The sequence below is a fragment of the Petromyzon marinus genome, chromosome 58 (assembly GCF_048934315.1).
Source record: "Petromyzon marinus isolate PM22_M1 ecotype Great Lakes invasive population chromosome 58, UKy_Petmar_22M1.pri1.0, whole genome shotgun sequence".
In the NCBI taxonomy this organism is placed as follows: Eukaryota; Metazoa; Chordata; class Hyperoartia; order Petromyzontiformes; family Petromyzontidae; genus Petromyzon; species Petromyzon marinus.
Window position 1 is genome coordinate 1,754,553 of NC_133724.1, and position 21,146 is coordinate 1,775,698.

General features: G+C 60.0%; 2 protein-coding genes across 3 annotated transcripts in view; one reads left to right on the forward strand and one right to left on the reverse strand.

Annotated features, from left to right (window-relative positions):
- Positions 1-734: 734 nt before the first annotated feature.
- On the forward strand, positions 735-12,331 carry PLK1 (polo like kinase 1). 2 transcript variants are annotated; one of them, XM_032976060.2, is made up of 11 exons: positions 735-1,501; positions 5,440-5,608; positions 5,818-5,962; positions 6,090-6,183; positions 6,618-6,906; positions 7,705-7,762; positions 8,118-8,230; positions 9,092-9,169; positions 9,803-9,957; positions 10,387-10,569; positions 11,607-12,331. In XM_032976060.2, exons 1-11 carry the CDS (start codon positions 1,121-1,123, stop codon positions 11,814-11,816), a joined length of 1,875 nt encoding a protein of 624 aa, XP_032831951.1. In that variant the 5' UTR covers positions 735-1,120; the 3' UTR covers positions 11,817-12,331. The 2 variants fall into 2 exon arrangements, with proteins under 2 accessions (XP_032831951.1, XP_032831952.1); XM_032976061.2 differs by having other exon boundaries at positions 7,708-7,762.
- A 1,189-nt stretch (positions 12,332-13,520) lies between these two features.
- LOC116955070 (serine/threonine-protein kinase/endoribonuclease IRE1-like) overlaps positions 13,521-21,146 on the reverse strand; it is a 42,056-nt gene continuing 34,430 nt past the window's right edge. Inside the window, exons 15-23 of the mRNA XM_032976024.2 lie at positions 20,850-20,964; positions 19,983-20,172; positions 19,427-19,526; positions 18,336-18,529; positions 16,453-16,600; positions 15,678-15,805; positions 15,444-15,567; positions 15,147-15,214; positions 13,521-14,433 (exon numbers count right to left, since the gene is read on the reverse strand). Coding sequence (XP_032831915.2) covers positions 14,179-14,433; positions 15,147-15,214; positions 15,444-15,567; positions 15,678-15,805; positions 16,453-16,600; positions 18,336-18,529; positions 19,427-19,526; positions 19,983-20,172; positions 20,850-20,964 — 1,322 coding nt within the window. The 3' untranslated portion in view covers positions 13,521-14,178. The remainder of the gene's footprint in view (positions 14,434-15,146; positions 15,215-15,443; positions 15,568-15,677; positions 15,806-16,452; positions 16,601-18,335; positions 18,530-19,426; positions 19,527-19,982; positions 20,173-20,849; positions 20,965-21,146) is intronic.

Sequence of the window (21,146 nt, forward strand, 5' to 3'; positions counted from 1 at the left end):
AACCCAAAAACCTTTTTTATGAATAATATTGATCGCGAAAGCCTACGTGTTAAAGAAAAAAGAGGCCATTTGCCGAAACGTCGGTTTTTTTGTTGGTGTTGTTTTAAAAGCCGCGTTGATTTTATTTCCGTTTAACGCTGAGCTCACACACAAACACGTGACTCGCGAGATATTTAAACAGAGCCAGAGGCCACTGTCGTTAGGAGGCCCACGCCTCCCACCACGCGGGATTGGCTCCGCAGTTTAAATGAAAGTTCACGTGGTCGGCACGCCGTGGCCTTTAAACACAACGCGCGCTCCCATTGGCTGGCTGGGCACGATGGGGGCGGGGCTCACGCGTAAAGGGGGCGGGGCCCACGCTGGAGTGGTGGGGAGGGGTACGAGTGGGGGAGGGGTGAAGCAATGCTAGGACCCCTCCTCCTACTTTATAATGGGTTGGCCGAGGCAAGCGCCTGACCAAAAAAAATTCCACACCACCTCGCAAAAACACAGCAACGTTTACCAATATGATATTTTAATTGACAAGATTTATATTGAGCGCTATAATAAGCCCCCCCTCCCGCTTGGGTGCAAGTAAACGCCGTTTAGAGTTTAAGGTGAATTACATTTTCGACTCGGGCGCCCCGGGGTTCGAAGGACCCCGTCGCTCGGGGTAACGTCCGTTTAAAGTCGGGGTGGGTGGGGGTGTTTTTTCTCCCGTGGTGCACCGCGACGAGCTCGACCAATAAGAAGCGAGGCGACCAACGGCTCCCGAAGTTTAAATAAAACCCGGTAGTGAACGACAGCGGTCACGGCACGCGGCGCGCGCTCTCGTAATTATCTCTTCAATTGTTAGCTCTTTACTAATAGTCTCTCAAGTCAATTACGAAGCAACTATCGAGTGTAGCTACCCCCACCTCATTCCGTCGGCTATCTCACGGGCAGGCGGGGACAAAACCGAAGCGGAGTTTGAAGTGGGTGCCCTGGAGTAGACAAAGACGAGGAGGAGAGGTACGGGGAAGATCGGCAGGTAGAGAGACGCACGGGCGAGGAGATAGACACGCGGACTAGGCGTAGGTACACGGGCGAGAGCGGCGAAACGACGAATCGAGTGGAGACCGAGGCGCGAACAGGCACGGCCATGGCTGTAGTGTTACGGCCACAGCACGGAGCGGGGGGCGGGGGTGGCAAGTCGGCGGCGTTGCCACCCCCCGAGCTGGTGGTGAAGGAGATCCCCGAACAGCTGTACGACCCGGGCACCAAGCGGCGATACCAGCGAGGCCGCTTCCTGGGCAAGGGCGGCTTCGCCAAGTGCTACGAGATGACGGACGTGGCCACGGGCGAGGTGTTCGCGGGCAAGATCGTGTCCAAGACGGTGCTCATGAAGCCCCACCAGAAGGAAAAGATGAGCATGGAGATCACCATCCACCGCTCGCTCGGCCACGCCAACGTGGTCAACTTCCACAGCTTCTTCGAGGACGACGACTTCGTCTACGTGATCCTGGAGCTGTGCAGGCGACGGGTGAGGAGGAGGGTGATGATGGTAGTGGTGGAGGGTGATGATGGTGGTGGTGGAGGGTGATGATGGTGGTGGTGGAGGGTGATGATGGTAGTGGTGGTGGAGGATGATGGTAGTGGTGGAGGGTGATGATGGTGGTGGTGGAGGGTGATGGTGGTAGTGGTGGAGGGTGATGATGGTGGTGGTGGAGGATGATGGTAGTGGTGGAGGGTGATGATGGTGGTGGTGGAGGGTGATGGTGGTAGTGGTGGAGGGGGAGGATGACGGTGGTGGTGGAGGATGATGGTAGTGGTGGAGGGTGATGGTGGTAGTGGTGGAGGGTGGTAGTGGTGGAGGGTGATGGTGGTAGTGGTGGAGGGTGATGGTGGTAGTGGTGGAGGGTGATGGTGGTAGTGGTGGAGGGTGATGGTGGTAGTGGTGGAGGGTGATGGTGGTAGTGGTGGAGGGTGATGGTGGTAGTGGTGGAGGGTGATGGTGGTGGAGGGTGATGGTGGTGGAGGGTGATGGTGGTATTGGTGGAGGGTGATGGTGGTTTTGGTGGAGGGTGATGGTGGTTTTGGTGGAGGGTGATGGTGGTTTTGGTGGAGGGTGATGGTGGTTTTGGTGGAGGGTGATGGTGGTTTTGGTGGAGGGTGATGGTGGTTTTGGTGGAGGGTGATGGTGGTATTGGTGGAGGGTGGTGGTGGTGGAGGGTGGTGGAGGGTGATGGTGGTAGTGGTGGAGGGTGATGATGGTGGTGGTGGTGGAGGGTGGTGGTGGTAGTGGTGGAGGGTGATGGTAGTGGTGGAGGGTGGTGGAGGGTGATGGTAGTGGTGGAGGGTGGTGGAGGGTGATGGTGATGGAGGGTGGTGGTGGTAGTGGTGGAGGGTGGTGGTGGTAGTGGTGGAGGGTGGTGGTGGTAGTGGTGGAGGGGGATGGTGGTAGTGGTGGAGGGGGATGATGGTAGTGGTGGAGGGGGAGGGTGATGATAGTGGTGGAGGGTGATGATAGTGGTGGAGGGTGATGATGGTGGTGGTGGAGGGTGATGGTGGTGGTGGAGGGTGATGATGGTAGTGGTGGAGGGGGAGGGTGATGGTGGTAGTGGTGGTGGTGGTGTTTGCGGTGGTGTAACGGTCAGCGCCACGCTGCGCAACGAACCCGGCGACCCGAGGTTTCGATTCCCGCTCACGGCCACCAACACCGGTGACCATTGTCTGAACCGGTTCAGGGCCTCCCCGAGATCGACTCGGCCTCAAAAACGAGTAGCCGGTGCGGTGTAAAAAAAACATCGTCGCTGGGGGAGACAAAGGCGGCCGGGCGTGGTTCCGGCCCCACTCCCAACCCCTTCGTTGTGCCACAGTGCCGGCCTGCATCGGGTGCTGCCGCTCTCTATCGGCACTTGCCACCAACATTCTGTAAGTCTACACGGGGGATCTTTGTCTTTGTGCGGAGCGGTGGTGCAGTGGTTGGACACGAGTTCGATTTCCCGCTCACGGCCACCGACGCCGGTTACGATGAGCTAGGGCGATGGTGTCGTCACTCCCGGTGGCACCCCCCCGCCCCCCTAGGTAGACTCGGCCTTAAATGAATAACAGCTCCCTGTAGGGTGGGCTGGTAGGAACATTGGAATTTTGCGCAATTTTATGACGTTGTTACTTCCAAATGTTGGGTGCAATAAGACATATTAAGTCTCTGCGCTGTCTATTGCTGATTTTACACCCAACAGCACGAGATTTCACTTGGTTAAAGTATTGAAAGGGGACGGACGGACACAATCTATTGCAGGCTGGTACACTCGGTTTACAACTTCGTTCCTACCAGTATAAGGTGCGTGTGCACATCGCCGCTGGGGGGAGACAAAGGCGGCCGGGCGTGGCGCTAGCCAACAAACCCCGCCCCCAGCCGGCCGTGGAGGGCTTGGCGAGGGAGGCTTTGCGTTGTTGGTAGTTGTGGTGGTGGTGGTGTTGTGATTAAATGCGTTTTAAAAAAATAATAAAAATCGAACGGACCCTGCAATGCCTCGTTCACGCCACCGCTGCTGGAAGAAAGGAGAGATGGAGGGAGCGGTGAGAGCCGAGAGACCCTTCTCTGTGAGCCGATTCCCATCTTCGGCCACTCGTAACCAACTTGCCCCTTGTAGATTTGAAGCTTTCGCGTGACTGCAGGCATCCATGCTCTTCTTGGTTCTTTCGTACAAGTCATCACGTAGGTAGAAAACTAAAAAAAATCGCGACGTTTCGGGCGCAGCAGCCCAGTGCCCGTCATCAGGTGGAAACGATCACGGCAATAAACAAATTTCGATTTAAACCTTTCGTGACTGCAAGGATTCATCTTCTTTGGTTCTTTCGGTAAAGTCACGTAGAATGAGAATAAAATAATAAATTGATAAAATAACACAATAATATTCTCACGACGTTTCGGCCACAACACAAGCGGCCTTCATCAGGTGAAGGGACGAGACTGATGAAGGCCGCTTGTGTTGTGGCCGAAACGTCGTGAGAATATGATTGTGTTATTTTATCAATTTATTATTTTATTCTCATTCTACGTGACTTTACCGAAAGAACCAAAGAAGAGCAATAAACAAATTGCTGAAGGTGGGAGGGGGGGGCAAAGGGAGGCTGCTTGTGACATAGAGCCTCGTGGCACAAGCAGCCCTCCCTTTGCAATTGTTTCATGCTGTGGTTGTTTCCGCCTGATGACGACGGGGTACTTGTGTTGCGCCCGAAACGTCGTGCTTTAATTAGTTTAGTTTTCTACCCACTACGGGACTTTACCGAAAGAGCCAGAGAGTGCGTGAACTTGTCACCTCCCGCCAAGGAGCACGCCCACAGCTGCTCCGCCACACTTTACCCCACCCGAAGATCCCCCACCCCGTTGTCAGCCTGACCCCGGCGACTGTCGGGGTGCGTGGCCAAACACCGCGGCCGCCCCACCGGGGCTGCTCGTTCGAGGCCGAGTCGACCTAGAGGGGGGGGGGGTCCCAGGACCGGTTTCAGATTGATCGTCACCAGCGGGAATCGGTCCCCAATGTCGAGGTCCGCTAGCCGCTGGTTCGGGATGGAGCGGAGGCTCCCCGGCAGCTCTTTAACCGTCGACGGCCACTGCCAAATACAACGCCATTGGTCACCGCGGTGCCCGTGCCAGGCTAGGTGCACTTTGAGGCTGCCACGTGAAGTATCTGAAGGCTCGGCGTCAGGTTGTCGGGTCAGACCCAGCATGTGCCGTGGGTTGGCCGGCGTGAGATGACCACTTGTAATGCGCCACCAGCTGGTGTACCCCCTACTGTGCCAGGCTAGGTGTGAACGTAACAACAGACAAACAATGCAGAAACACGATGGGGGGCGGGGGGGATGTGGTGCAAAGGATATAAAATTGCAAGGAAATCGCGCACGTGAAAAATTATAGATGTACATTTAAAAAATGTTCTGCAATCCCCCGGTTTTAGTGATACCCCCCCCGTTGGTCACTAGGCCGGTCCTGGCCACTAGGGCGCGCTGTGGTCCACGCTGTGGTCCACGCTGGGATCACGCCGGCTCACACAGCAAGGTCACGTACAACGGCACCAGTGACGATTATAATCCGAGTCTTCACCCCAGCCAGAGCCTTGCGGTGTGATCTGTGCCCTTCCACCACTCCCGTGGGTTCTCCAGTTCCCCTCCACATTTAGAAACCGTGCCTTGTTTAGACCATTTGGATTATTTTGCTGCCCTAAATGTCCGAATGATAAGGCCACTTTGTTGAGCTATCATCTGTGGCCAGGTCACTCGTGGAAAATAAGTTTTATACCTCCATTGAGCTTTGCCTGGCAGGATGGGGGTGGTTCAGTTTTGTATTTGTTTGGGTGATTTGTTTACCGTGTACTTTGCGCTCCTGTCGTGTTTGTACTCATTGTTCTAACGTTATTACCCTGTGCCGCTACTGGAGATCTAAATATTGTCTTTCTCCTTTTGGGGGCGCAGTCTCTGATGGAGTTGCACAAGCGGCGCAAGGCACTGTCGGAGCCCGAGGCGCGCTACTTCCTGCGTCACGTGATCCTGGGCTGCCAGTACCTGCACATCAACAAGGTCATCCACCGTGACCTCAAGCTGGGCAACCTCTTCCTCAATGACGACATGGAGGTCAAGATCGGTGAGTGAGCCCGCCCCTCTCGCTCGCCCGCCCCCCCTCGCTCGCCCTCTCGCTCGCTCGCCCCCTCTCGCTCTTCTGAAAACGAGCTACATCACTCCGTGGTGGGCCTTGCCTGGGTAGAATAAAAACAGGTTTACAGTTTGATCGCTAGCTCGCCATCCGTCGCTCGCTTATCGGACGCTCGCCCCTCGCTCGTCCACCGCCCGCAGGAGACTTTGGGCTGGCGACGCGGATCGAGTACGAGGGCGAGCGCAAGAAGACTCTGTGCGGGACGCCCAACTACATCGCCCCAGAGGTGCTCATCAAGAAGGGGCACAGCTACGAGGTGGACATCTGGTCCATCGGGTGCATCATGTGAGCAGCGCCGTCCATGAGCAGCACAACGCCCACAGAATCCGAGACCGCTCGAGCCTCTTGTACACCACGTGACTCTTGCGTTGCCACACCCACTCTGAACCTCCCCCCCTCCCCGCTGCTGCAGGTACACCCTGCTGGTGGGGAAGCCGCCGTTTGAGACGAGCTCGCTCAAGGACACGTACGCACGCATCAAGCGCACCGAGTACACCATCCCCAAGGTGATCGCTCACTCGCCCTCCCGCTCGGCGCGTGCGGGGAACGGCCGCGCTACGAACCCAGCGACCCGAGTTCGCTCCCCGTTCGCAGCCACCAACACGGATGACGAATAGCTTAACCGGTCCCTTGCCTCCACTAGGTCGACTCTGCCTTAAATGAATACCCGGCACGGTGTGCAAACATCGCCATTGTGGGAGGCGGCCGGGCGTCGTGGTGCTGGCCACCCTCCACCCCCTTTTTCTCTTTTTAGTTTGTTGTCCTCCTCCCGCACCTCCGATTTTTAGCACGGTCGGTCCGCGTCGTCGCCGGCCTTCGCCCGCGGTGCCGCTCGCCGTACAACGCCGAGCGCTCGACGGCCTCGCGCGTAGTGCCGCCGCCGCCGTGTCACGGCCGTGAGGGCTCACCGGCGGTGATGCGTGTGTTCGCTCGCTCCCAGGCCGTGAGCGCCACGGCCACGACGCTCATCGCCCGCATGCTGCGCTCGGAGCCGCTGCTGCGGCCGTCCATCGCGGAGCTGCTGCAGGACGAGTTCTTCACGTCGGGCTACCTGCCGGCGCGCCTCCCCACCACCTGCCTCTCGATGGCGCCGCGCTTCTCGCTGGCACCGCAGCAGCTGCCCCCCGCCGTCTCCGCCATCTCCGCCATCTCCGGCGGCGGCGGCGGCGGCGTTGGCGTCGCTGGGACCGCCGCGATGCATCGCAAGCCGCTGCTGGAGATCAACAAGGGTGAGGGAGGTGTGGCGCCCGGTGGAGGGGTTGGTGGGGGGGGCTTGTGGGTGATTAGGGGGGAGCCTTGGTGGCTATGTGATGTTAGCTACCTCGCCTGGTGTGCAGGAGGTCGTGGGTTTGATCCCGACCCTGACACCAGCTGTGTATTTGGAGTTTGCGTCTCTCTCTCCCTGGTGATTGCGTGGAATTTTCTCCGGGTCCTCCAGGTTTTCCCTCCACATTTCAGAATCGACATCGCCACGTGTTTTTAGAGCGTTTGGCTGCTATACATTTCCACGTGAGCCCACTGCGTTGACCTACCATTTGGGATGGCCAGGTCGCTTCTAAAAAAGAGCTACACGGCTCCGTATGGGGGACCTTGCCTGGTCAAAAAATAAAACGTCAAAATAATGGTACGGAGGTAGCGCCTGGGTGGGCTTGTGGGCGATTGTCGCGGAAGTGGGAGCCGCTAGTTTGCGCGGCGCGGTGAGCGTGGCACCGCCATGCGCCGACATACGGTTGAGCGGTTTCACGCCGTGCGTAGCCAACCGTGCTAACCGCGGGTGGTGCAGGGGAAGGATCTGTCGGAGGTTTTTGTTGGGCCAGATCGTGTAAATAATAAATGCGTCCGTTTTAAACCCGCCCGCCACCTCTGGCCTAATGGGACGCTCAAAGGCCGTATCCATAACGTGCTTCCCTTCCCTTGTGTCGGACCCTCTGCCCACAACTGTGGCCCTATCGCAAACTCCTGCCCCCCCCCCCCCCTTGGCCTACTCCTAACCGTGTCGCTGTTGGTGACCCCTGTCCCTGCCCCAGAAGACTCGGGGGCTCCACGCAAGGCTGAAGAGAAGAAGGAAGTGCTGCCGGGGCCCAGGTGAGCACGGGGGTGGGGGCGGGGGAGGGGCAAGCCGGGCGAAGGGCGCGGCGCTGCGCTACGAACCCGGCGACCAAAGTTGAATTCCCACTCGTGAAATATTTGAACCGGTCCTGGGCCTCTCCTAGGTCGACTCGGCCTCAAATGATTATCGGGTGCGGCATGTAGCAAACATCGCAGCCGGGGAGACAAAGGCGGCGGGGCGTGGTGCTGGCCACCCGCCCCCTGGTGTGCCGTGCCGGCCTTCATAGGTGGTGCTCTCTAACAGCACTTTCACCTACAGTCTGTTAAGGCTACACGGAGGATCTTTGTGGGGGTTTGGGTGGTGACCCACTCTCCCCCCCCCCTCCCACAGTGACGTGGCTGCGGACGTGGTGGGCAGCTCGGACTACTACCTCACGGACCTCTTCTCTCAGCTGAGCTGCCTGCTCGAGGCCAAGCCCTCGGAACGACTGCTCGTGCGCGAGGGTGAGCAGCAGACTCGTCCCGCCCGCTCGCTCGCCAGTGTCCCCTTCACCCCGTCTCACACCGTCTCGCCCCGTCCCGTCTCGCCCCGTCTCACCCCGTCCCGTCTCACCCCGTCGCGTCTCGTCTCGTCCCGTCTCACACCGTCTCACCCCGTCCCGTCTCACCCCGTCCCGTCTCACCCCGTCCCGTCTCACCCCGTCCCGTCTCACCCCGTCCCGTCTCACCCCGTCCCGTCTCACCCCGTCCCGTCTCACCCCGTCTCGTCTCACCCCGTCCCGTCTCACCCCGTCCCGTCTCACCCCGTCCCGTCTCACCCCGTCCCGTCTCACCCCGTCCCGTCTCACCCCGTCCCGTCTCACCCCGTCCCGTCTCACCCCGTCCCGTCTCACCCCGTCACGTCCCGTCCCGTCTCGTCCCGTCTCACCCCGTCACGTCCCGTCCCGTCTCGCCCCGTCTCACCCCGTCCCGTCTCACCCCGTCCCGTCTCACCCCGTCCCGTCTCACCCCGTCCCGTCTCACCCCGTCCCGTCTCACCCCGTCCCGTCTCACCCCGTCCCGTCTCACCCCGTCCCGTCTCACCCCGTCCCGTCTCACCCCGTCCCGTCTCACCCCGTCCCGTCTCACCCCGTCCCGTCTCACCCCGTCCCGTCTCACCCCGTCCCGTCTCACCCCGTCCCGTCTCACCCCGTCGCGTCTCGTCTCGTCCCGTCTCACACCGTCTCACCCCGTCCCGTCTCACCCCGTCCCGTCTCACCCCGTCCCGTCTCACCCCGTCCCGTCTCACCCCGTCCCGTCTCACCCCGTCCCGTCTCACCCCGTCCCGTCTCGCCCCGTCTCACCCCGTCGCGTCTCTGCCCTCAGACGAGGCGGAAGACCCCGCCGCGGTCCCCGTGCTCTGGGTGAGCAAGTGGGTCGACTACTCGGACAAGTACGGCCTCGGTGAGTCGCCCGTAAACCGTGCACGTGTAGGGGGGCACGGGCCGTGTGCACGCGTGGGGGGCACGGGCCGTGTGCGCGCGTGCGTCACGGGGACGCGCTGCGTGGTGAAAACGTCGTCGTTGCTGTATGTGTGTTTGCCAGTCATCTCGGTCGGTCGACCCGTGGCATCTGGGTCTGTCCCGTGACCTGCCAGTGGGCGTTCGACACACGTGAAGTGGCCTTAAAGTGCGGAACAATCGCCGTGGTGACATCACCGCCGCTGAGTGGCGAATAGCGGTGGTGGTGGTGTGTGCGTTGGCCAAGTGGCGTAGCCCCGCACGCCCAGCCACCGCATGCTTCCCAAGCATCGTCTCTTTGGCCGGATGGAGGGGGCTAAACGGGCACGGGCGAGAGAAGTGGTGGGCCGATGGGCGAGGTGGGTGAGTGGCACGGGTTGTGGAGGGGTGATGCAGGAGGACGTGGGGAGCACAGGCCTGGGGTCTGTGCCGTGGGCCTCCTGTCGGCGGCCCTTTCGCTCGCGCGATGGCCTCCCGATTTCAGCACCGTCGAAGTTCAACATTCGTTGAGCGCGCGAGCGCCGATGTTGGCGTCGACGCCAACTTTGCGTGTGTGCGTGTGCGTGGCGTGTCGCAGGCTACACGCTGTGCGACAACAGCGTGGGCGTGCTGTTCAACGACTCGACGCGCATGCTGCTCTACCCGGACGGGGAGCAGATCCAGTACATCGAGCGCGACCTCACCGAGTCCTTCTTCTCCATGCACTCGTACCCCACGGCGCTCACCAAGAAGGTAAGCGCCGTGGGGTACCTGCCCACCCCCCCCCCCCACAACCTGCTCCGCTCCCCCCTCCCCTCTGGGTTTGTGAACCACCCCTGGCACGGTGCGTAACAGGCACCGGCGAGACAAAGGTGGCTGGGGCGAGGTGCTGGCCGCCCACGCCCCTCACGCTCCGCGCCGGCCTTTGTTGGCCCCCCGTGCGGGAAACTCCGTCTCCGTTGGCCGTGGGTGCCTCGAGGTCGCCTTTAACGAACCTGGCGTGGGCCTCGGAGTATCGGGATCCGTCGCGGAATCGCAATCTTTAGGCCGGCGGAATCCGAGCCGGCGAAGCTTCCTTCCTTAACCCGCGTGCGGCGAGAAGTCCGGCAAAGCGGCCGTCTCTCCCTGCTGCCACCGCTGACCCCTCGGCCCCGCCCCCTCCCCCCCCCCCCGTGCCGCCAGGTGACCCTCACCAAGTACTTCCACAGCTACATGAGCGAGCACCTGCTCAAGGCGGGCGCCAACATCCCGACGCGCGAGGGCGACGAGCTTGCGCGCCTGCCGTACCTGCGCACGTGGTTCCGCACGCGGTCCGCCATCGTGCTGCACCTCTCCAACGGCACGCTGCAGATCAACTTCTTCAAGGTGGGGGGCAGGGGGACGGCGGGAGGGGGGCCGGCGTCTTTCGCCCTCCCCCGCATGGCCTCGTGGGAGCCTCGGTAGCGATAGTAGCGTTGTTGTTTTTTTTTATTACGTAGATATTTTTTTGTTTTTACAAAATTGTGTTTTTCATTTATTTTAGAATTCCATTTTTTTTTCATTCACTTGCATCTTTATTTAATTTGTCTCGCTTTAAATTATTAGAATCTAATACATTTTATTTTGAAAATTTCGTGTCTGTTACTTTGAATACATTCTTCTGAATGTAGTATATATATATTTTCTTAATTTTTTGTTATCGAGGCAAATGTGCGGGCCTGATTTTACACCACGTTGTGATGCGTGCACACACACAGTCAACCATAAGTCAAGCCAGTTATGAAACGCAGGGATGACAAAGATTGGGGGAAGCAGTCTAGCAGCCCCCAAACCATCCACGGGGGGTGAGGGGGGTCCCACAGAAAGGGGGATAGGGTTAAGAGGGAAGGTGCACGAGAAGAGAGAGCTACAACCGAAACGCCCAGCTGACGGCAAGAAACTAAAACGGTAAGGGGTGGCCTGAACGGGCATTTTTTACAATCCGCCCCTTCGATTCTGGCTCCCCGTCTGTAGTGGTTTTACACCCCCCCCACCTCCCCCTTATCCTCGGTCTCCTGCCCCATCCTGGTGACTTATTTAGGTGTTGTACGACAGTGGGGGGGGGGAGACCATCTGGCCTCGAATTCCCCCCCCCACCCCCACCCTCCTTTCCGAGGAGAGCTCGTGGCTCCGGTGTCCGATGTTTTTTTTTTAATTTGTAGTTTCTCTTCAGATTCCGTGCCGATGGCGTTGCACGCACGTCATCAGAACGGAACCGCAAGACCGATGGCGCTTACGCGTGAACGTCATTCTAACGGGGGTCAACGAGGGCTCGGGAAGGGCCCGGCTGCGTGAGGATCTCCGTGCAGGGGCTGCGTTTTTAATTCTCGCCGAAACTCCCCGTCGACCTCTCGACAAACCTCCCCCCTCCCCACCCACCGCAGGACCACGCCAAGATCATGCTGTGCCCGCTGATGGGCGCCGTCACGTACATCGACGAGAAGCGCAACGCCCGCACGCTGCGGCTGGCGCTGCTCGCCGAGCACGGCTGCAGCGCCGACCTCATGAGCCGCCTGCGCTACGCTCGCTCCATGGCCGAGAAGATGCTGAGCAGCCGGTCGGGCTCCGTGCGCGGGAAGATCGCCGCGCCCTGAGCCACGTGCCCCCCCCCCCCCCGCCCCACCGCCGCCGGGGGGAGGGGTCGTCACCCCCCCCCTCGCCCTCGGTGTGCTGTGCAGGAGACTCGGTGGGTGGCGTGCGAGAGTGGGGCCCCCCCCCCCCCCGTGTGGTGACCGTAGGGGGGTTTGTGGTGTGTTTTTTTTAGTTGTTGTTTTTTTTGTCGAAAGTGATCTCTTCTTTTATCACTCTTTTAAAAATTGTGCACGGGGGGGGGGGGAGGGGTGCTGTGGGGCCTCTAGCGGCACAACCGGTGGGCCACCGTCGCATGCGGTTTTGTACATAGGGCTGCGGAGGGAGCGCTGTACAGGCGTGTGCGTGTTTGAGCGTGTGTCTGTGTGCGCATGCGCAGCTGTTATTACTTCTCCCCAGCAGCCCCTCTGCACGAGCTGCGGCTGCTGCGGCTGCTCTTCTCTCAATTTCCCTCAACGCATTTTCTCTATCTCGCTGTCGCCACGTTGACGGACATTTAATAATAAAGAGTTTACATTTTCTTGCCCGGGTCTGTGTTCATGCCTGTTTATAAAAAATTAAAAAAACATTTTAAGGCGCAGCCCTGCAACTGTCAGCTGGGCCACTGCTGGCGGAACCTAGGGCTTCTGCTCGGGAGCCACGTGGTCGGCTCTTGCACGATGTCCACGCTGTGAAGACGGGTGGACGTACCCACGATTTACCCACCTGTGACACTCCATTTCCATTGCCCCGCAGTGTGGTCATTTCACCTATCCATACAACCATCCATTCACCCACTCGGATCACCCATGCAATAATCAATTCACCCCACTCGCACACCCAAGCAACCATCCAGTCGCTCACTCGATGATCCCCATTCATCCATTGAACAGACTTGGGGCTAACTTTTCGCGGGCACAGCAACATGAGGGTTGAGTGGCCAGTACCTGCACCTAGCTGCCTTTGTCTCCACCGTGCTGATGTTCACAGAACCCAGGGGGGGTCCCAGGATAATCTACTCGCTCTCTCCCTGGGGCCATGTGAGGTGGAATATTTGTCATGATCCCCATCCTGAGAGCCACCACTTCCTTGTCCACGGTGGGGCTGCTCCTGCCTGGCTTGTCAAAGCGCTGCGTTTGGAGTGGCTGCCTCTTTCCAGGCTCGGCTTGGGATTGAGTTGCTCGGCCTCAATGGAAAATCCTGGAAGGGGGTGGAGGGGGGTATAGCTGGGACCATGACCCCAAGCTTGGCTCACGCTAAGCAAGATGGCATTGAGCCTTGGCTCGAATGGAGTCCAACTCCTGTCTCTCACGAAAGTTCATAACCATCTTGGCCAATGCCACACATTAGGGTAGGCTGTCAGTTAAGTGGCTGACACCGCTAAACGGCTTTTCGGTTGGCGTTTTGCCTCCCATAGGGACCCCCACGGTGTTGACTGATGCTGAGTGACAGCATATTTATGCTGTGCATGTGGGGTGCCAATCTGTCAATCTGAGCTTGCCAGCAGGGCAGAGTCCATGCCCTCGGCCAATTGATGACACCCATTTGAGCGTTTAGACCTCAACTGAGGCAGTGGAAACGGAACTACGATTAAGTTTTTTGGTTAATGGTAGTTTCTGTGGAACGGATTAAACATTGTGAACCGTCGGACTGTCATCAGTGGTGTGGTGCTGTGTCGTGGCCTACAGGCTTGTGCTGCTCACTCAGCAGTAGATAACTCAGAGGGGGCATTATAGGCAAAAGCAGAGTTTTATTTACAGTGGTTTCAGTAGAAGTACAAATCAAGTTAAATACACCCATGCGCACAAACGCGCACCACCACTGCCTCACAATCTGCACGAGCAGATTGAGGCGGTGGCTTCCTGTAAAAATGTTTTTTTTGCTTTTCAAAACTTTGGTCAATTTCATTTTCTCAAAAGATAAGGAAGGAATCCCCAAAACCATCACCATTTAAATAAGCGCTTCACTGTCAGCAGTCTGGGGCCACCCACAACCCCCCCCACACCCCCCCCCAGCAGGGCAGCCACAGGAACGCAGGCGTTATTGGAGGCGCTTTGGGCCACAAAATAATTGCAGGGTCGACTCCTCTCAGCATCCTCATTTGTTGGGGGCAGAGCTGCAGGGGGACTGGGCTTGCTACCCCTGCCCCCCACCACTTGCCACAGCAGTCTGGCCAAGGCCTCCAATGCGACTGCCTGCATCCATGCTGCCGCCTGTCCGTCCACTCACTTTCCCCATCCGTCTGTGAGCTCTTCCCCCTCTGGCCCGCACCCTTCGCCAGCCGTGCCAGGCTCGCGGCACCAACGACAGCTGCTGCATCTCCCATGATGCAGCAGCCGGGGCGGCGTCAACAAGCAGCTGTCGCCTCTCTCCCCGCATCGCTGCCGCTCAGGCCTCCGTTGGTGGCGCCAGCAGTGGCGCTCGAGCGGCGGCATTGGTGGCATCGGCGGTGGCATCGGCGTCCTGCTGGTGCTCGTGGTGGTAGTAGGCGTGGAAGAGGCGCTCATGGGCACAGGCGGCCATGGCGGTGTAGGTGTGCAAGAGGAGGTGCGGGAACCGTGACGTGAAGTAGGTGACGAAGTCGTCGGGCACGGAGCCCAGCGTCTGCTGCACGTCGCTCGGCAGCTCGCGATAGTGGTGCTTCTACAGCAGCAACAGTAGCAGCAGCAGCAGCAACAACAGTAACAGTAGCAGCAGCAGCAGCAACAGTAGCAGCAGCAGCAGCAACAGTAGCAGCAGCAGCAGCAACAACAATGACCTGAAGTTGGTGGCTGTGCTGCACGCGGCCAGTCGGTAGGCCGGCCCGCGCGGAGGCAGCAGCTAGGGTTGGTGGATCACGCTAGCGCACACATGCCCGCCGAAGCTCCCTCCCCTTAGCCGCAGACATCGGGGTTCGCTCAATTTCCCGGCTCATGGCCAGGGAGAACCGGCGGTGGCGGTGGGGCAAGTGGGGCGAGTTTCGATTTGTATGGAAAGGGGGGCGGGAGTGAGGGAAACTTCCCCTGGCAAGCATGAGGCCTTCCTTCTCCTCCCACACACGAATAAACAAACACTCGCTAAATGCGTTGGCCAAGCATCTCTTACATACAGGGGATCACAGAGCTTGGGCGATCGATGGTGGCGCCGCTTCTGACGTGATATGAGACACGAAGACAACGCCCAGGGACACACGCGGCAAACAGCGGCTCTGGTGGGGGGTGTGGGGGGGGTGGGGGGAGTGGGGGGGTGTGGGGGGGGTGGGGGGGGGGTTTGCATGGGGAGGCTGCCGACGCTCCTGCTGTTCGGAGCCCCGAGCTAGCGGTGGGAAATTCCACATTCCCGCGGCGAGTGGCTACTCGGGCGGAGTGCGGCCTCACCTTGTTGCGCATGGCACGCAGCAGGTCGCGCACAGAGCTCCCGCGGTACGACCGGAACTTCCGCAGGTCTGTGGGGACACAGGGATACGAGACGGGTACATGAGACACGGTGATACAGGGCTTTGGAACACGGAGGCACGAGCCATGCGGATACGAGACGCAGAGACGCACAACACCCAGGGACGCACGAAGCAAACGGCGGCCCTCGTGGCCTCGAGCGGAGGAGGCTCGTCGGGAGGTCGGGGGCGGCCGGGCTACGGCGGTGCGGTTCGCGTCGGCGGTGCGGGCGCCACTCGCCGATCTGCAGCGGCAGCGTGATGCGCGAGCGCCAGTCGTCGCGCACGATGGCGCGACCGCCCCTCTCCAGCGCCCGCACCACCGGCGCGTCCAGCGGCTCCTTCTCGATCCGGTCGCTCACGTCCTGCACACGGCACGCACGGAAGGGGCGAGGTGAGGGGGTGAAGCGAGGAGGCGGAGGGGGTAGACGGAGTGTGTGTGGGGGGGGGGGGGTGTGGGGGGGAGGGGAGCCACCTGGAAGAAGTGGAGCTGCTTCTCGCGGCTCCAGAAGAAGGGGTGCTTGAGGGCACGGCCGGCGCACGGACGCCGGGCGGGGACGGCCGCGATCATCGACCCGATGAGAGCGCGAGCGATGGCGCCGTCTGGGACACGCGTCACACGCGTCACACGCACGCGTCACACGCACGCGTCACACACACGCACGCGTCACACACACGCGTCACACACACGCGTCACATGCAGGCGTCAAACACGAGCGCGCACGTGTCACGCACACGCAGGGCGCACACTCGTTATGCACACATCACGCGCGTGACTTAACTACTATTAATTACAACTATCATTCAAATTACATATTTAATATAATAATGACTTGTTCAAGAGGGGTCCTGCCGCTGCTGCTGCTGCTGCATTGGGCTTTTATTTTAAGATGTTTTATTATTCACGTGGGGGGAGAAACCCACGCCTTGCGTGAGGGGGCAACGCTCTATCCCCATACAGATGGGAACACACGGAGACGAGTCCACACGCTCTGCCGTACCGCTTTCTACCTATTGGAGCCAGGGGTACGGCTCCTCCTCGATACCCACCCACGGATAGAAGGGAGGAAGTTTCACACCCCATCCACACGTGATCCGCCAACCCTTCCCTCCACCACCAACGCCGCCGCCGCCGCCGCGGCCACCCAACTATATAAATGGCGTCCGGTGAAGACGGCGCTGGGTGAATACGGCACCGGTGTGCGGTAAATACGGCGCCGGCACGCGGTTAAGACGGCGCTGGCGCTCACCGTGCTCGTCGGGCGACAGCTGCTCCATGCTGTAGGCGCCGGCGAGGATGTTGGCCTGGCGGTGCAGGCGGTCCCCGAAGAGGTGGCGGCCCCCCGAGAGCACGAAGTAGAGCACACAGCCAGCGGAGAAGATGTCTACAGCACACGTCTGGGGGGGGGGGGGGGGGTGAACGAGTAGTGGGTGAGAGTGCGTGGTGAGTGAGACACGGAGTGCGTGGTGAGTGAGACACGGAGTGCGTGGTGAGTGAGAGATGGAGTGCGTGGTGAGTGAGATTGCGTGGTGAGTGAGAGATGGAGTGCGTGGTGAGTGAGAGATGGAGTGCGTGGTGAGTGAGAGATGGAGTGCGTGGTGAGTGAGAGATAGAGTGCGTGGTGAGTGAGAGAGCGTGGTGAGTGTAAGAGGCGGAGTGCGTGGTGAGTGAGAGTGCGTGGTGAGTGAGACACGGAGTGTGTGGTGAGTGAGAGATGGAGTGCGTGGTGAGTGAGACACGGAGTGTGTGGTGAGTGAGACACGGAGTGTATGGTGAGTAAGAGATGGAGTGCGTGGTGAGTGAGACACGGAGTGTGTGGTGAGTGAGACACGGAGTGTGTGGTGAGTGAGAGATGGAGTGCGTGGTGAGTGAGACACGGAGTGTGTGGTGAGTGAGACACGGAGTGTGTGGTGAGTGAGAGATGGAGTGCGTGGTGAGTGAGAGTGCATGGTGAGTGAGAGTGCGTGGTGAGTGAGACACGGAGTGTGTGGTGAGTGAGAGATGGAGTGCGTGGTGAGTGAGAGTGCATGGTGAGTGAGAGGGCGTGGTGAGTGAGAGGGCGTGGTGAGTGAGAGAGCGTGGTGAGTGAGAGAGCGTGGTGAGTGAGAGAGCGTGGTGAGTGAGAGAGCGTGGTGAGTGAGAGAGCGTGGTGAGTGAGACACGGAGTACGTGGTGAGTGAGAGTGCGTGGTGAGAGTGCGTGGTGAGTGAGAGTGCGTGGTGAGTGAGAGTGCGTGGTGAGTGAGAGAGCGTGGTGAGTGAGAGATGGAGTGCGTGGTGAGTGAGAGTGCGTGGTGAGTGTAAGAGGCAGAGTGCGTGGTGAGTGAGACACAGAGTGCGTGGTGAGTGAGAGTGCGTGGTGAGAGTGCGTGGTGAGTGAGAGAGCGTGGTGAGTGAGAGATGGAGTGCGTGGTGAGTGAGAGATGGAGTGCGTGGTGAGTGAGCGTGCGTGGTGAGTGAGAGAGCGTGGTGAGTGAGAGTGCGTGGTGAGTGAGAGTGCGTGGTGAGTGAGAGTGCGTGGTGAGTGAGAGTGCGTGGTGAGTGAGAGAGCGTGGTGAGTGTAAGAGGCGGAGTGTGTGGTGAGTGAGAGTGCGTGGTGAGTGAGAGTGCGTGGTGAGTGAGAGAGCGTGGTGAGTGTAAGAGGCGGAGTGTGAGAAACAGGCTGTGTCAGGGGCAAGAGGCGGAGCGCGTCGCAGCAGTGGCAAAGACAAAGATCCCCCGTGTAGCCTTAACGGGCTGTTGGGGCAAGTGCTGTTGGCGAACAGCAAGCGCCTATGAAGGCTACCGGCACTGTGTGATACGAGGGGGTGGGTGCGGCCAGCACCACGCTCGGCCGCCTTTGTCTCCCCAACGGCGATGTTGACTTCACACCGCACTCCGTCGCGTGCACCCCCCCCGCCCCGCCCCGCGACACAGCCCGTCGATGAGACAGTCCGTCGATGACACAGCCCGTCGATGACACAGCCCGTCGATGACACAGCCCGTCGATGACACAGCCCGTCGATGACACAGCCCGTCGATGAGACAGCCCGTCGATGAGACAGTCCGACACCGGTGAGGGTAGTGGGGGTGAGAGGCGCGGTGGGTTAGCAGCGTCGGGTCTCTGTGTTGGCGTTTGGCGCGCGCCACGCACCGGGCTGCAGTCCTGCGTGAGCAGCTCCGGCGCGATCCACCCCTCCGTGCCGGGGATCCCCGAGCGCAGGCTGAAGCTCTGCCTGCCGGCCGACAGCTTCTTGCACAGGCCGAAGTCAGAGATGAGGGCCTTGATGCGGCCGTGGCCGCTGGGCAGCGACAGCAGGATGTTGTGGGGCTTCAGGTCCCTGTGCACTAGGTGAGGAGAGAGGGGGGGAGTAGGGGAGGTGGGGCACAGTGTGGGTATTCGTAAAAGGGTGCTAGCAGGGTGCACAGAGGCGGTGCATTTGCCAGTCATCTCAGCGAGTGAACCCGTGACACCTGGGTCTGGGCCCGTGGCATCCGGCCAGCAGGGAGCCTTCGACGCTTCAAGGTGCACCTGGCCTGGCACAGGCGCCGTGGTTGATGTCTCCCATCGCGTGGTGGCGGATTTGCCGGGTATTGGCGAGCGTGTGCGAGTGAGTGTATGGAGAGCGGTGGTGTAGCGGTTAGCGCCACGCTGCGCGACAAGCCCGATGGCCCGGGTTCGGTTCCCGCTTACGGCAGCCTCCAGTGATGATTACCTGAAACGGTCCTGGGCCTCCCCTAGGTCGACTCGGCCTCAAATGAGTACCTGGCACGGTGTGTAGTAAACATCGCCACCAAGGTAAACAAAGGCGGTCATTGGGCGTGGCGCTGGCCACCCACCCCCCCCGTGCGCCGTGCCGGCCTTCATAGGTGGTGCTACTCACGAACGGCACTCGCCCCAACAGCCTGGCGCTGTGACTTGCTGTGACCTGGTGTGACGCGGTGTGACGCGTGTGGCTGACCCTGCGACAAACGCGCAGCAGTGTGGCACACGTTGTGGCACGGTGGCACACGTTGTGGCACGGTGCAGTTGACCATGACAGTGCGGTGAGCGGTGTGGCATGGCGTGTGGTGCACGGCGTGACGTGAGCCTGGCACGGTGTGGCGTGGGGTGTGGTGCGGGGTGTGGCGTGGGGTGTGTCGTGGGGTGTGGTGCACGGTGTGGCGTGGGGTGTGTCGTGGGGTGTGGCGTGGGGCGTGGTGCACGGCGTGTGGTGCACGGTGTGTCGTGGGGTGTGGCCGTACCGATGTTGAGCGAGTGGAGGTGAGCCAGGCCGGACAGCGTCTGCTGCAGCAGCGTGACGGGGTCGAGGCCTCGCCGCTCGAAGGCCGGGTCCAGCACATACTGCGTCCCACCGCAGCAGCACATACAGCATCACACGCAGCACCACATACAGCATCACACACAGCACGCAGCATCACATACAGCATCACACACAGCATGCAGCATCACAAACAGCATCACACACAGCATCACACGCAGCATCACACACAGCACGCAGCATTACATGCAGCATCACACGCAGCATCACACACAGCATCACACACAGCATCACACACAGCATCACACACAGCATCACACACAGCATCACACACAGCAGCAGCACACAGCAGCAGCACACGCAGCAGCAGCAGCAGCACACGCGGCTTCACACAGCATCACACATTCGCTCACAGCATTACACACAGCAGCAAAGATCAAAGCTCGCCCGTATAGCCTTAACAGACTGTTGGGGCGAGTCCAGCGTCTGCCTCGCTCCCGCATCTCCCCCCCCCGCACCCCCGGGGCCGCTCCGCGCACCTCGCGCAGTGTGGCGGCACACAGCTCAGTGGCGATGTACTGGAACTGGCGGTCGCGCTCCGTGCAGAAGTAGCGGATGACGTGCGCGTGCTCGTCCGACTCGCGTAGCAGCCGCACCTCGCGCTCCGCAAAGCTGAAGCACTCGGGCAGGATGCGCTTCACGGCCACGGCGCGCCCGTCAAACCGGCCCCTGGCGCCGGCGGCACACGCGCACGTACACAGATACGCGCGCACACACACACACACACGTACACACACGTACAGACGCACACGCACGTACACAGATACACACACACACGTACACACACGTAGACAGATACACACACACACACGTACACACACGTACAGACGCACACGCACGTAGACAGATACACACACACACACACACGTACAGACGTACGCGCACGTAGACAGATACACACACACACACGTACACACGTGTACAGACGCACACACACACGTACACAGATACACACACACACACGTACACACACACGTACACACACGTACAGACGCACACGCACGTAGACAAATACACACACGTACACACACGTACAGACGCACACGCACGTACACAGATACACACACACACGTACACACGTGTACAGACGCACGCGCACGTACACAGATACACACACACACGTACACACATGTACAGACGCACACGCACGTACACAGATACACACACACGTACACACACGTACAGACGCGCACACGGACGCACACGCACTGTCAAGACGGCTGTGAAGATGGCTGTGACGATGATTGTGATGAAGGCCGTGACGATGGCTGTGACGATGGCTGCTGTGACGATGGCTGTTGTGACGATGGCCGCCATGCCGCTGGTTGTGGTGCCGGCGGCCCCACCTGTAGACGATGGTGCCCTCGGCACCGTGGCCCAGCACGTGGCGCGGGTAGAAAGAGATGCTGCCCACACGCGTCTCCTCCTCGCCCTCCTCGCCCTCCTCCTCGCCCTCCTCGTCTGGGGAGCGGCAGCAGTAGCAGCAGTAGTAGTAGCAGCAGTAGTAGTAGCAACAGCAGTATCAGCAGCAGTAGCAGCAGCAGTAGTAGTAGCAGCAGTAGTAGTAGCAGCAGTAGTAGTAGCAACAGCAGTATCAGCAGCAGTAGCAGCAGTAGTAGTAGCAGCAGCAGCAGCAGTAGTAG